The sequence below is a fragment of the Sturnus vulgaris genome, chromosome 1, assembly GCF_052056855.1.
Source record: "Sturnus vulgaris isolate bStuVul1 chromosome 1, bStuVul1.hap1, whole genome shotgun sequence".
Classification (NCBI taxonomy): Eukaryota; Metazoa; Chordata; class Aves; order Passeriformes; family Sturnidae; genus Sturnus; species Sturnus vulgaris.
In genome coordinates this window covers 137,266,266-137,282,393 of record NC_142243.1, presented here as the reverse complement: position 1 = coordinate 137,282,393, position 16,128 = coordinate 137,266,266, and the positions used below count along the sequence as shown (strand labels likewise).

The 16,128-nt window shown below is 39.9% G+C and overlaps 1 protein-coding gene across 3 annotated transcripts in view; it reads left to right on the top strand.

Moving 5' to 3' along the window:
* The first annotated feature begins 1,294 nt into the window (after positions 1–1,294).
* Positions 1,295–16,128, top strand: part of DPYS (dihydropyrimidinase) — a 30,487-nt gene continuing 15,653 nt past the window's right edge. For 2 of the 3 annotated variants that reach the window (XR_015808222.1, XM_088178041.1), the window contains exons 1-5: positions 1,329–1,708; positions 4,954–5,112; positions 7,321–7,500; positions 8,283–8,472; positions 15,100–15,256. Coding sequence is in view for 2 of the 3 variants with exons in the window: in XM_088178041.1 (XP_088034167.1) it covers positions 1,439–1,708; positions 4,954–5,112; positions 7,321–7,500; positions 8,283–8,472; positions 15,100–15,256 (956 nt within the window). In the remaining variant the exon portion in view is untranslated. Of the gene's footprint in view, positions 1,709–4,953; positions 5,113–7,320; positions 7,501–8,282; positions 8,473–15,099; positions 15,257–16,128 lie in introns of all 3 variants that reach the window. The other variant, XM_014879370.2, reaches the window with a different exon arrangement.

Sequence of the window (16,128 nt, the reverse complement as noted above, 5' to 3'; positions counted from 1 at the left end):
GGAATTCTGAGCTGGGCATGAAGTTGCAGATAGGAAGGTTTAAGCATTTAAGAGTAGGATCCACAAAGTCTAAATTAGCCAGGAGGAAATCAGAGAAGGGGAGACAGACTTCAAGCCTGTTCTTGTTCAGAAACAGACATAAATAGGATTTTGAGCTGTGTTACTCTTCATGCATTTATGTATCAAAGTTGGATCAGCTCTCTCCTGTGCAACACACGCAAACAGGGAACTGGATATCCCAGTGCGCGCTACAATCTGCTGTGATGTGGTTGATCTGCCTTCAGATTTCCCTCTGCCCAATTTGGTGGAAAGATTTGAGCAGAAACAGTTTACCACTGCCACTAGCCCAAGAGTGTACTCAGAGATGACTATCTAGGTCTGTCATGTCCAAACTCCTTTCATAGAAAATACTAATCAGCATTTTGGTACCCTATGTGTGCACCCTCTCATAGCCCTCAGAGACACTGTTCTATCTTGCTAAATCATCACCACTGAACTGGAGGAGGAGAAGGGATGAAGATGGAAGGTACTCAGCAGTTTTAGGGACACACTTGAGCAGTGTCACTGCTGAGTGTGTGAATCCAGAGTTATGGGAGAAATGGGAAAATGCCTAAAAACTAGTGCCTCTGAAATGGTACAGAGCAGGTCTTTCCTCTCCTGCTCCAGTCTTTAGCTTATTTTCCAGATGTCTTCGTTTTACTTTCCCACCTCTTTTTCCAGGTCTATATTTTGAACACACAAGCCACATCTTGCCAAAGTTGCACCAGCCCTGTGTGAAACCCAGCACAGAAGATCCTGACTTTCCCCTGGTCCTCAGGAAGGGCTCCCCCAGGGCATGCAGATTCGAGGGGCCACCATGGGCCAGGGCTGCCCTGGGACCAGCCGTGGTTGTGTGGCCAGTGTTAGGGGCACAGCCTGGGGGTGCCCTGGGGTCAGCTGTGATTGTGTGGCCAGTGTTAGGAGCACCTCTGGGCTCTCTGACTTCTTCTGTGGAGAGCTCAGGTCACCCTTGATTTCCTCAAATGTGGCTGCAAAGAGCTTAGTTTACTTTTTGGGCATCACAAGGTGATAAAATAGCCACATTTTCAAGGCAGCTCAGCAAGCTGCAAACCCCCAGATGCCCAGAGCAGGCTGGAGTGAGTGCTGAGAACAGCCCAGATGCCCCAGAAGCCTGGATCACTTTGTCCAGGCAGAGTCCAGAGCAGAAGGGGCCCCATGCCAGCACTCTGCTCCCATCCGTGTCACTGGGCTGCAGGGAGGAGGGAGGTGGAGCTGCCAGGGGCAGAAGGGGCAGTTCCTGCAGTGTCTATTTAAAGAGCATGGCGTGGTGTGTGTTTAGGGCTATTTGGAGAGAGCTGCTGCTCTGGGAGGAGGGACAGTGAAGTGCTCTGAGGCAAGATCAACCTCCTGAGCTGAGGCCTCACTCTCACCTGCTGGCATGCCACCCCAAATCCAGGCTCAGCAGAGACTTTTGATCAAAGGGGGAAAAGTTGTGAATGATGACCTGTCTGTGATGGCTGATGTGTATGTGGAAGATGGAGTGGTGCAGCAGGTGGGACCAAACCTAAACCCGGAGCCTTCGCCTGGACTCGTTGTGCTGGATGCCACCAACAAGCTGGTGATCCCTGGGGGCATTGATACTCACACACACATGGAGTTCCCTTTTATGGGTAGCAGGTCAAAAGATGACTTCTACACTGGAACTAAGGTGAGTGCACATGTGCATGGTCTGTGTGTGCATCTGGGCTTTCTCAGAGAGGGATGTCTGCTGGTCATCCAGTATTGCTCCTAAAAGAGAGAATAGAGTGTGAATCAAGCATGGCCAATTGTTCCTGTCCCTTTGGCTGGGACATTGTCATAAAGCAGTTGGGGTACTCAGAGGTCCACTCTCAACCAGTATGTTATTTGGGTCCTTCAGAAGCCCAAATAACATTGGGATTGCAGGGATCAAGTGGGGCAGGCATTTAACCTGGCTGTCAGCATGCAGGCTACAACCTGCTTTGGTACATGCATCAAGCTTCATACTTTTCTGAGCAAAGGTTAACTAAAGCAAGTTTAATTCCACAATGGTGTTTGAGCACTTCTGTGGTAATCTGATCTTTCTCCTCTGTCAGCATGAGGCAATGCAGGCTTTTCTTCTGTCATTCACTTTGGTGCTTACTGTGTGTCTCAATGAAAGTCCACTTCAAATACACTTTATGAAAGTACCTAATTTCTCCCAGTTTTACACTTGTAGTGAGTGTTTTTTCAGCTTTTTAGCTGATCTTATTATATTCCCTGCATATGAATAGAGTATCAATTACTCTTATTAACAGTATTATGCATCATCTCCATACAGTTTCCATTACCAAAATTTTCAAGACACTTTTCTAAGAGCTTTGTTGTGCAGACTGAAATCTTTTGTTCACAGAAAAGATCACATTGCCCTACTTGGCTTGTCTGTATGAATCCATCACCTTCACAGAGACTGTTATACCCAGTTCCTCTCACAGGAGAACTGGGGTTTATTAAAAAGCAGAAAATTAGTTTTTAAGGTTTTCTGAGTAACTCTGAGGTATTTATAGGACAGGGAACCTGCAAAACAGAGGCTGTGTATACAAAACAGGATGTCTAGATAGTCACTTCAGTGCCTACAAGAAGATTCTAAATCCAGCTTAGCAATCAGATGTCAAAAAGTTGGATATTGTGAATATTCTTAACCCAGTTCAAAGTGTGGAAAGAGTTCAAACCAATTCACTGAAGATCATCATCTAACAAATATTTTGGCAAGAAATTCAGGGAGACAGAGTTGCATTCCAAGTATTGCAAAATATGCTACAATGATTAGCTAAGATTTACCCATTCAGTTGAATGAGTAAAGGTATCTGTCTTTACAGATAGAGAGGGGAAAAAGATGTAGGGAATAAAAAGAGACTTTGAGTGGAGTTGTGGAACTTATGACTTTTTTTCTTGAAATCTATACATTTTCTTTAAATCTTGTTTAACAAATAAGTCAATCAGTGTTGTTGAAAAATATTTAACAGTTTGAACAACTTTTCCTAGAGAAAATGTTTTGTTCAATTCATTAGATATTTGCAAATACTTGTGTCACTCTCCAAACTTCTCTTTTTGCAAAATATGCCGACATATTTAAAAATATTCTTCTGATTTCTAAGCAAACAGAAAGAAGAATGAGACTAATTGTTGTAGAAAAAGGCAGAATAATACAGCATGAGGGACCTGGACAGGCTGGATAAATGGGCCAAGTCCAACAATACAAGGTTTAACAAGTCCAAGCATCACATCCTGCATTTTGGCCACAACAACCCCCTGCAACGCTGCAGGCTGTGACAGAGCAGCTGGACAGTGCCCAGGCTAAAGGGGACCTGGGGGTGCTGGTTGACAACAGACTGAACGTGAGCCAGGGTGTGCCCAGGTGGCCAAGAAGGCCAATGGCATCCTGGCCTGGATCAGCAATAGTGTGGCCAGCAGGAGCAGGGCAGGGATTGTCCCCCTGTAGTGGGCACTGGTGAGGACACATCTCAAATCCTATGTCCAGTTCTGGGTCCCTCAATTCAGGAAGGACATTGAGGTACTCAAATATATCCAGAGGAGGACAACAAGGCTGGTGAAAGGCCTGGAACACAAACCCTGTGAGGAGCAGCTGAGGGAGCTGGGGCTGTTCAGCCTGGAAGAGGCTCAGGGAAGACATCATCTCTCTCTACAACTCTGGGAAAGGAAGGTGCAGCCAGGTGGGGCTTGGTCTCCCAGATAAGCAGCCAAAGGACAAGTGGACACAGTCTTAATCTGTGCCAGGGAAAGTTTAGGCTGCACATTAGGAAAAGGTTCTTCACAGAAAGAGTGATTGGAATGAGCTGTTTAGGGAGGTAGTGGAGTCACTGTCCCTGGAGGTGTTTAAAAAAAGACTGGATGTGACACTCAGTGCCATGCTTTAGTTGATAAGGTGGTGTTAGGTCATAAACTGGACTTGAGCTCAAAGGTCTTTCCAACCTAGTTATTTCTGTGATTCTCTGATCCTGTGAACCTGAACTGTGCATATTTTGATCTGAATTGGTTGTTACTGTTTTGCAAACTGATGTTGTTCAGAGCAAAAGAGAGGATTTTTTTGCTAATCTGGACGAAAGCAACAATTTCAGCAAAGGAATTTTTGTATTGGATCAATTTCTTTTAGTCAAGGATCTGGCATCTGAGAGCCTTTTTCCCTCTCCAAAGGCAAGAAAAGTAATAATTCAACTGTCCATAAAGGAGAGTGGAAATGATTAGTGAAAAAGCAATTTCTGATCATCATTAATCTATTAAATAAAGTTGTAGTTTATTTATTTACTTGGCAACATTTATGTAGAGGATGTAAATTACTCATTCTATTTAAAACTCTCTGCAGTTTTACTAAATGATATCCTGATACTAATAAAAATACACTTTTCAAGTATTTTGGTGTTAGACATGAGTTTGAGGGTTTTCATATTGTATTTTCAAACTCAATGGGATTTTTTGTTGTTGTTGTTGTGTATTTGCCCTTTAATACTTGCCTGTCACTCAGGCTTGTATTTTCTACCACATAGACTCTGAGGAAACATTTCTCAAGCTGACTGTGCTCTTCTAGTGCTCTTCTTCCTCAGTGATTCCACACACTTGAGGAAACTCAATGGTGTAAGAGCACTATAGACACATCTCCAAATCTTTGATAAGTTTTTGTACACAAAAAGAAGCTTCTCCTTCAGCTCTGAGAATTTCACTTGGATTCTCCCAAACACACTTTTGAGAACATTTTTCTCAAAGCAAATTAAATTAATCTCCATAATAATTTTTCGAGTCTGGACTTTACTCAGGGGAACTCCTCAATGGCTTTTGGCTTTTCAGTGTATCCAGATTAATTGATGTAAGGGAGTTGGAGAGGGTGGGAGGAAATTTACATTCTTTCTGATTGCTAAATATTAACTTTCTTCTTTTCAGGCAGCTATAGCAGGAGGAACCACTATGATCATCGACTTTGCCATCCCTCAGAAAGGTTGTTCTCTTACTGAAGCTTTTGATACATGGAAAAGCTGGGCAGACCCTAAAGTCTGCTGTGATTATTCATTGCATGTGGCAGTTACATGGTGGAGCAACAAGGTAGACACAAGAGCTGATTTAATTTCCATAAATTTGTACCACACCTGCTTTGAATTAGTCTTCACGTGCTAAATATAGCTTACTGGTTAGTGTTTTTGTGATTAAAAACAACATTTGAAATAGCCCACGCCCTTCTGATAGTATATGCATTTTAAAATGTTTTCATATAGCCTATATCTCTGGATAATACTGCACAAAGTTAAAGGTAGGGATTGTGCAAGACCAAGACCAGGCAGTTTCAGAGAGGGAAGGAGGTGTTTACAATAATTTTGTCCTTTGTTGCTTGAATACTTTGTATTTTATGCTTCTGGTGAGTTTTGATGGTTTTGTGGGGTTTTTTTGTGGGTTTTGATGTTTTTGTTTGGTTGGTTTTGGTTTTGTTGTTGTTTTTATAAGGGTATACATAAAAAATATGGTACTTGGCTACTTTTGTAGAGGAAGACTTCCTTTCCTGGATGACTGCAGTAATGGCCCCTTAAAGTAAAGCAGGACTGTAGCCAATAGTATGCTGAATGTGAAATAATTTATAAAACCTTTTGGAGTTTACATATGGGAGAATCATCTTTGCTGAGTGAATGTTTGCTGATAGCCTTAAAGCTTTACTGATAAATTGATTTTTTTGGTGCTTGATATCTATTGGAATGATATCATGTTTTACAAGATTATTTTGGATTCTCAGAGAACTATGCATCAATACACAGATATATTAAGTAAATTCCTATTTTATATATGAGTACTTCTTCTAAATTTCAAATTCTAAAATATATGCACCAAAGCTTTCACTCTGCAAACAACACATCTTTGGTATTCTGTGTACTGAGTGCTAAAATAGGCTAACCACCACTTCTAATTTAAGGCAAAGACAAGAAATAAATTCTCCAATGAAATTTGAGTAATGTGCATTTAAAACAGCCTCAGCAGACAATAGTGGAATTGTACTGACAAATCCAATAAAACGAGGGAGGTGTAAATCAATGAAATGTTCTAGTTTATATCAAGAATATAACTATTTTTAAAAGCCGAGATTAAAAGAAATAGAGAGATTGGGCATTGTGTAGCTGCAAAAGGCCTGATAAGAAGACTGATATTTCATGCCCATCTGACCATCTCTCACCTCACCAGAACTTGTGTTAATTAAAAGCATACATTCTTTACAATGCCTTCTGTTTGTTGTAGTAAATATTGAAGAGGATAAATGACATGCCTCTGTATTTGTGCCAGAGCAGGGCCTTTTGTCAGGTAATTTGATAATTCCCACTCAAGATGTGTTCCCATCCCTCCTCTGGATAACTAAAAAAAAATTCCTTGAGTATTTTATATATCTTATCCTTCTTGGGCAGACCCAACCAGATCATTAGAGAGAAGATGAAAAATAATATTTTACTTTTTTGAAAGCAATTAATCCCATGGAAATTGTAATAGTATTACAGATGCATGTCAATTACTGTAACCATCATTTTGCTGGGAAGAGAGAGCCAAAATGATGTAATACATGCTTCTAGCCAAAGAGTCATACAGGAAGCCTTGAGACTAAAATACGTGTCTATCTTTGTGATGTAATGTTGTATTGGGCTTCATAGGCTCTAGCAGAAGCAGGGAATCCTAGCAAGCAGTGAATACAAAGAAAAACAAACAAACAAACAAACAAAAACCCCAAAACAACAACAACAAAAATAAACAAACAAACAAAAAAAATAGCAAGCCTGCACTTAATATTTTGGAGCTGTTTTGTTTGACAACAAAAATGATTCAATAGGCTGTGTGTGTTGTTTAGGGTCAAGAAAAAGCTCTAAAAGAGAAACCTTTTTGTCACTGTGTTGTTTGCTAGAAACTGAAGCCCATTGCAATCCAATTTTGAAAATCAGTTTTGCACAAATATCTATGTTGTGAGTTGGACACGTTGACTGTAATATTAGAACGGGTGTATTCAACATCAGGTTTATTTGAAATTAAATTCTGCCTCATTACCTTTTGTAAAAAGCATTCTCTCCTGTAATTAGCTTGTGCTTCCAATATTTGTGCTACTCTTTTATACACTGAGAATCAATTTGATACAAGAAAAAAAGTCTAAGTCAGTCTTTAAATATGTGACTTGGGCTATTTGTACTGAACATATGTTTGATGGGTGAGTAAAGGCTCACCCTTCAAACTTAAAATTTCTTTGTACAAAATTATTAACATGTAAAATATAATTATTGTATTTTTCAGGTGAAGCAAGAAATGGAAAGTCTTGTTCAAAACAAAGGTGTCAACTCCTTCAAGATGTTTATGGCCTATAAAGATGTATACATGGTCAATGATGAGGAGCTGTATGAAGCCTTTTCATGCTGTAAAGAACTTGGGGCAGTTGCTCAAGTCCACGCAGAGAATGGGGAACTAATTGCACAGGTGCACATTGGACATTTTGTCCATCAAAGTCAGGAATATAGATGTTCCTAACCCTTGGTCTCTCCAGACATAGTCAGCTCATGTAACAGAAGGAAATCCAGAAGTGTGGAGAAAGCTGACTGGGCATAGAAGCTCCACATCCCTTTATGCATAATTAGCTTCACTTCATTCTTGCTACTGGCACCTTAGTGCTGTGTGGAGACACTGAGAGTTCCGAGGCCCTGAGAGTATAACTACACTGGTTATACTTGACACCAGTGATAACTGTAATAGAATAGTTTCTTCAACTACTCCAGTCAACAGTGCTTTGACTCTGCCCCAGGTCCTGTAACCAAAATTAATTCATTGTTAAATAACCCTTTGCCTCTTAAAATCTTGGAGTTTTCAGAGGCTCTGGATATGCATCTTTGTGCTTAGTAAGGACTTTTCCTTTTTTTTCCTCTCCAAAGAGGGTTAGTAGTATCGTTGGGCATTCTTGGCCATGATATTTAAGTGTACATATTGAGAGAGAGGTAGGGTTTTCAAGAACAGTGATTTAATCCCGCAAGACAGTGAAGTGTGTTCTCTGAATTTACTTAGGCATTCTGCGACCTTAGCTTGCTAGATATATTAGATTTCAGATAGAACTACAGTAACTTATTTCAGAAAAAAATAGTAACTGCCTACTTATTTTTTTCCTAGAACTGGCTGAAATGGCTAGTTCAGGATCCTTTTGATTGACAGCATGCTCACACCATAGATACACTTTAAGTGACTCTTACATGCTTTTGTGTGGTCCTCAGGGTGCAAAGAAGATGCTGGCAATGGGAATAACTGGCCCAGAGGGTCATGAACTGTGTCGTCCTGAAGAAGTGGAAGCTGAAGCTACACAAAGAGCAATTACCATTGCAAATGCTGTAAACTGCCCCCTTTATGTAGTCCATGTAATGAGTAAATCTTCAGCAAATGTGATAAGTAATGCACGAAGAGAAGGTAAAAGTCCTAATTCTTTTATGCTTGGACAATGGCATTGGGGGAAGGGTCATGGAAAACCAAACACAACATTAGTGTCTTACTTTTCATGGGTGTCATAAGCCTCAGATCACGGGGGAATTTCTTAGAGTGTCTAAATTGTGTGTGTGTGTGTGTGTGTGTGTTGTTGGACCCAAGGGGAGCAGTGTGGAAGAACAGCAACCAGAACTGGGACTTTCCCTTCTCCCCAGAGCAATTTTTTTCTCTTTGTACTGCACCTCCAAGGTCAAAGTGATGGCCAGGACAGCATTATTGTGTTAGAAATTATGTGACAAGTTCAAGACAATAAATACTCTCCTGTTCTCCTCTCTTGAGTTTGTCTGCAAGACTTTACCAGCTATCTTGATGAGAAATTCTGTAACAGAGACCACACCATATTTTTACAGACAGTGCCATGATGTGACCATGACTCCTATTCACTGGGCGCTTAAAAGTCATGATGAAGATGACAGTGTCTGAAAGCCTTGATTTCCACCAGTGCAGGGTTGCTCGGGTTTGCATTGCAGTGTTCACAAATAAGTCTGGTCAGCCAAGGGGGCCAGACTTTCCTGACCATCTGTTAGGTAGACTAGAAGCAGCCTGAAGGCCATAGGTACTCAGGCTGTTTTTTCTCCTCATCTGTAAGTTCATCCAGAGCAGCACATGGAACAACAGCACCGTGAGGAGACGTTATCAAGGTGGAAGGAGCAGGACAGGAGCTCAAGATTTGGAGGACTTAAAATTATCTGTCCTCGTTATCTTTTTACATATTTTTTACTATATTTTTACTTCTTTTGCATTTACAGCTTGTTTTCACCTGACTTGATATGAATCTCATACAGACCTCAGTTTCGCTATTTCTTGTCTTTAGATAATGCCTAAATAGGGGGCATAGATTATTGACATTAAAACATAGAATATGAGATCATGTTAAATCAAAGCAGTGTGATGTCATTGTGCTAATATAGACGGATATGTTTATGCACAATATTTATGACCCTGACTTCTAGTAAGACTTAACAGTAATCCAAGTTTGTAAAAGAATTTACCAGAATATATTTTATTGGCACGTCTTTTTGTACTGTGCTGTACTAGATTTCTCCACTAGATGCCAGTGCTGCCAGGAATCTGGATTATATCCATCGGCTGTTTGTACATTCACAGACATCTTGTGAACAGTAACTACAAGAAGCTATGACAGCAGTTGAAACAGCCAGATTAAAGATGAAACACTGGCTGTGAATATAAAAGAGCTAAGACAGTGTTCTATAATGCACTGTTCAAATAAAGAATTTTATGCTGACAGTAAATGCTCTCAATATTGATTACGTGTGTGTTGTAAAAATAGTCTGCAGTGCCAGTTTGGTTACTGAGGATAGAAGTGTGCTTTTCCAGTATGTACTAAGAAAAAAACTGGGACAATTGATGCACATTGTGGTTCAAATTGTATTTTATAGCTTCCTGGGCTGATGGAGTCAGATTCACCAGTGCTTGCCTTTGTGCACAGCAACATATAACATATCTTCATAATTCATATTGATCTGCACAGAAGTATGCTGTTTAGAAAAAAGAATTCTAAGATTGATTAAGAAATTTCAAGAGATAACTGGAGTACCAGAAAGGTAGTTACAAGAATTGGAGTTTTTAATGAGATTGATCTGTATAAATTTTGGTGATTGTAAATTCACTGTTGTTTGTTTCAGTAGTAGTTATTTTCCATCTTTAAGTAAAGAGTAGCAATCGAAAGCAAGGAGTTCCAGACAAGAAAAAAAAATTCTTGAACTACTGTATGAATGACATAAATAAAAGTCAAATATTTTGATGAAAGACTTTCAATTTGGACAGGTTAAAAACCACTCTAACGTGAAAGCTGTGTAAGCTCTTAGATACTGGAAACCTCTCAAGCGTTTGAAATATTCACTCCAAAACAGTTTCTCCATGTCTTGATGCTAGCTTCCTGCTATTCACAGTTGTGAAATGTTCCTTTCCAAGCACTTAGCTTGAAATACAAAGTATATGTTCATATTCATCCCTGCCTATGTCAAAGGAAGACTGATATCCCTTCCAACTCCATAACTGACCTCAGAAGGGGAAAAACAGATCTTCAGTGAGTGAAATCTATTTTCAGGTTGACAGTGTGATACCAGAATTGAATTGCAATTGTATTGCTTTTCAAATTCTATGGGATAGCGATTTTCCTAGTCAAAAATGTAAGTCAGAGCCCAATTCTTCCTTGTCCCTCATTTAGCTATACAAGGTGAGAGCTAATATTAGAGGCTGAAGGCCTGATAGAGCTTGCTCAAGACAGTAGGCATAATTCTGTTGACTTCAGTGAGCTCAGACCTTGAAGGTTAAAATCAGTCATACATACTGTAAAGGAAGAGCAGTTCTTATTCTAGATAAAGCAAACTTTAAGAGAATGAGGTGAGCAAAAGTCTTTTCTTCTCTCTTTCATGCCAGAGTTCACCATCTATGTCTGCTCTGATGTCCAACAACACCACTCAAGGAAGGAGACCTCTAGATTGTAGCAGCATGTCATCTGCAATAGCTGATGAATATTCAACAGGGAATCCAAAATTCCATATTGTGATGATGTTGGAGAGAGACAGGCTAATTCATGCCCCCGTCCTGTTCTTTTTGAGGGGCCTTACCAGCCTGTTTGTTAAAAGCAGTGTTTCATCTGTTCTCCACTGAGAGGGTCAAAGACAGCACCTCTGTGAGAATTGTCCTTTCTTGTCTCGGTGGGCTGTTTCTTCATCCCTGTGCAAAACATGGCCTTGAACCTTGACAGAGTAGGTAGAGGAACTGTATTCTTCCACAGAAGAGCAGTTGGATATACTTGTGTGCATGACACTCTCATTCCCTTAAGTGGGAAGACAAAAGGGATTCTCTTCCTGCTATTGTGTAAAATCTTCCTTCCAGTGAGAATACAAGGCTGTAGAGCTCTGGTGTCTGGTGCAGCTTCTTCTCCTTATTAGGATTACCAGATGTGAACTTACTGGAGAAAATTAATATGGCCTTGTCACCCATTCCTGCCACCAGGAATGCTTGTGGAGAGAGCAAGGCTAATAAAATGTGATTTAGGGGTACATGATTTATACTATCTCCCCCTAAAAAATGCTTTCAATCTAAGCTGAATCCCAGCTAAAACTGGAGACCATAGAATGGTTTGGGTTGGAAGGGACCTTAAAGATCATCCAGTGTGATGATTAAAGATCATGTCCCTTTCCTCATTTAATGTGCTGCTATAGCCAGGAAAAGATGACTTTCTAGTGGAAACCTGGAGAGCACAGTCTTACTGAATTACTGAAAAAGTAATTTTTTACAAAAGTTTCTCCTTTTCAAAAAAGTGCATACAAAAATATGTCCTTGACTAGATCCGAAGAAGCTTACTTAGCCTTACAAGATTGGTTCCTACCAAGAGTCATGGGTTATGTCTCTTCTTAGTGAGAGGAAAAGGCACGTCCATTGCTAAGGGAATATAAATTCTCAAGCTGATTCTGAGCACAGGAATGCACCTAAAAATGTCAACTTTTTAGCTGTCTCATGCAGGACAGCTCAGGTCCAGACTGTATCTAGCCTAATGGACGAAATGCTATCCCTGATTCAATAAATCCTGCCTTGCAGTTCTGCTCCTTTCAGAGCATAGCTTGTGAGTGTCTTTGCCCCATACGACCTTATCTTAAGTGTTTCTAAAAATTCTACTAGAATAAGAACATATGAACCAGTTCTTCAAATCTGTAAATGTTAGTTGGGGTTTATCAGTATTGCAACTCTTTTTGAGTTCTGGTAGGTGGAAAAATAAATTGCAGTTGAATGCTCTTCTTTTTGATAAAGTAATATGTTTAAAAATAGCTCTGCTAGCCAGTTTGGGCACCTGATAAAAAAGCCACCAAATACACAGCTATTTACCAGCTGCTCAGAGGTGTCAGGATGACCAAACAACAGAACACATGGTGGTTCCTTGGTTTTATTGAATGCTGGAAAACATAACAATTTGAAAAACGTGATTTCTAACTGCATGACTTCACTTCTATGTCTACAGGCAGAAGCCAATCAAGCTAGAAGAACCTTAATGCGGAATTTCCTTGTTGCCAGTTGAGCTAAAAGAACCTCAGTGCAGAATTTCCTTTTTTCTAAGTTTAAAGCAGAATCTTGATATTATTGTATCCTTCAGTCTGGCTAGTCATGGTCCAAATGAAATGTGAGAAATTGCACATTCAGCAGAACTGTCCAAAGGTAGTCTATTGAAACTGCAGTGTTCAGACTCAAAATCACTTGAGGTAATAACTTCTACTCCTCCCCACTCATGGGAACAAAGGGAGCTGTTTAGCTCAAACTCTGACTGCAGAAATACTGTCATCAGCTTTGGTACATGAGTTAGAATCAGTTCAGCATATCCAAATGGGAGCTTGAAAACTTATTTTCATGTTGTGAAACTATGATGAGAAAATTATTTTCTTATTCTCTGAAGTATTTATTAAGTAAAAAATTTATTATTTTCCTGCAATTTTTACTTTAATAATTTGTATCTATGTCCTAATGATTCACAGCTCAGGTTTACTTTGGATGAAAGCTTCTTTGGCTTGTTTAAATGCAGTAGGAATGACACAAACCACACTTCTCTCTCCCTCGGCTTTTTGGTGGCTTTGATCATGAAAAATCTGTCAAAAAACAATAGGTAAATATGACAGATTGGTTATATACACCAGACCTTCTCTAGATACATCTGGATTGGTGGCAGTTGACCCTCAAATACAGTGTTTGGAGCTGGCCAGGGAAGGTCAGAATTGCTGCAAGAGGCAGGGAAGACCCTGAAATAGGGTAAATCAGGTTTCATCCTAATTTCATCCATTCTCCTGGTTTTATCCATGTCTCTTCTTATGTTTCATCATTCAGCTCTGAATTAAGAAAACACTAATCTGCTTAAACCTCCTCATCAGTGAGAGGTCATATCACTTCCATGCATGGCCTCATAGTCAGTGCTTTTGAGTTCCAAAAGTAAGATGCAAAAAATCCAGTAAATAACTGCCAAAGTCATGTTTTCAAGTCTAATAAATGGTGGTCTCCCTCTGGGCTCAAGTATTAATCTATAGCATATGTAGATAAGCGGGACTGAGAACTTAGACAGCTCCAAGCCAAAGCATCAATATGGGAGAAGCACATTGAGCATGTCAGAGCACACTGAGGTGGGTGGAGGAAATTAGCAATGCTAATAAGGAATCTTTAGGCTGTGGACGAAGTTGTACTAAGTAGTACTTAGAATAAATGTACAATACAGTAACAGCCAAGCAGACCTTGACAACATATAGAAATAAAATTGTATGAGGCCTTTTTGCAAATCTAGCACCAAAGATTTCAGGAATGGCACTAGTGCAATAAGAAATGTATTTTGAAAATAATTGAGCTCCTCAGTAGCTACATGCCCGTGCAGGAGGTACAATCCAGTAGCTCACAGAAGTAATGTCTAATGTACCAAGAGAAATCTGGAAAGTTTTGCTTTTTGATTTCCAGCAGTACCATGACTGTGTGATTTGCACACAGAAAGTCAGAGAAAGGTCACAATCTTGTATCACCAAGCAATCACCAGCTGTGGCCTTGCCAGAGCAATGCAGTGATAGTTCTAATAAAAACTGTGCCTAGAGTGAAATCTGGCATCCAAAGCAAAATACCCACTGTCTGTAGAGATCAGGGGAGGGAGAAGGCCCTTGCTGGGACCCAGCAGAGATTTTAACCAGCACCAAGTGGCTTCTGAGTGAGTGTGGAGGGTCCCAGTTTATTCTGGTTCTGTAGTGACCACTGCAGTTGGAGGCAGTGCAGTTGAGAGGCACCACATGTCAGCTACAGAACTGCAAAGTGTCTGCACCACTCACTCAAGGAGTGAAACATCTTGTTCTGAGGATTTTCAAACCCATGTTTCCCAGGAGAAAAAAGTAGTTAAAATATGCTAGCACTGTCCAAAGACTAACAGCTAGTCTGGATTGGTGTCTTCTTCTGAGGAAAATAGGATACTGTGCATCAAAGCATAAGAGATTAAAATTTGGGAGATAACTTTTAAAAGTAAGTTATTTATAGCTTTTGATTTGGGAAATCTTTCTATACTTTCTGGTTTATGTCTCCTGCCATATTGTTCTTCCTGGCATAATTATACCACGATAATTATCACCTTGCAAAGTCTGTATGCTGTATATATTAACTTACACTGTTATGCAGTCACTAATTTCAGAGCACTAAACAGGTGCTACCAAGTATATGAATCTTAAATATAATTAATGCAACTGAGAACTGCATTCCTTTTGAAATCTCAATCACATTCATAGTAAACAATGTGTAAAACCCATTATAGTATATCTGTCAACAATTTAATTAAAAAACTTGCCCAAGCAATGTTCTTAGGAGGAAATATATTGGGAAATCACCAGCAGAATATTCAGAACAAAGATGCTGTGCTATAGCTTAATTTATTATGTCTTTCCACATGTTGGTGTTTAATTTGAAACACTCATTGAAATTTAAATTCATTGCCACCAAAAAATCCTCAACAGAGAAAATACAAGTTATGCATGTTTATGTTGTTTGATGATGATATCTTTGCTTTACATTTTTCAGGAAAGGTGGTTTATGGGGAGCCTATTGCTGCAAGTCTTGGCACTGATGGCACCAACTACTGGAATAAAGACTGGGCTCATGCTGCAGCATATGTGATGGGACCCCCACTGAGACCAGATCCATCTACTCCTGGTTTCCTCATGAATTTACTGGCCAAGTAAGCAGATGAACCAACAGTGACCGCTGATACCCAAATGCACAGCAAATTTTGTCAGGAGCCCATAATAGCAGGCTGATGCTTTGGAGATTTTCTAAATACAGAACGTTACATTAGCAGAAAGGAGAAATGGAGGGTGAAATCACAGATTAAAAAAAAATACGAGTTCATATTTTATTTCTCTGAACTCTTATGGTCTTCTGTCCACATATGATTTTATTCAATAAGCCTTGCCTTGCTCATACCACAGCAAAAATTGCAACATGACCAGGAAGATAATAAGGCTGCAAGTCAGGGTGAAATATGTAAAAGATGGGGTCACAGCTAAATTTTCTGGGGTTTGTTGTCAGCTGCCTTTTTCACTTGAAATTCAAATACTGCATAAAACCTAAGCCTACTAACTTCTGAAGGTACTTATAAGGTACCCACTTCATAACGTCTACTTCAGAAGGAAGTGGAAAAAGAAGTATTTTTAGGATATCCGCACTTAAAAAGAAGTGTGGTTTGCTGATATTTCATTACCAGTAAAAGTTAACTCCATAAAAGGCTTGAATTTGAACAAAGAGCCTGTAAAGGTATGTCTATACACAGGCTAACTGTCTTGCAGATCCATAATAATTTCGTAGGTCATATAGAGTAACACAGACTAAAATTGTTCAAAGTGAGGGTGAAGCCGAGCTGCTTGCTCTGGGCAAAGTGGACAGTCCTCCATTTGTGGGATATCGAGAGCAAGAGTGCCAGTACTGGTGCTTGTTTTTTTCTGAGGGGTTTCTGAAGAGGAAACTGCTTAGTTGGGCAACTGGCTGCTACTGTGGAGCCAGTCTTGGAGGATGGTACTGAAGGCAGACTGGCAGGGGATATCAGATTTTGTC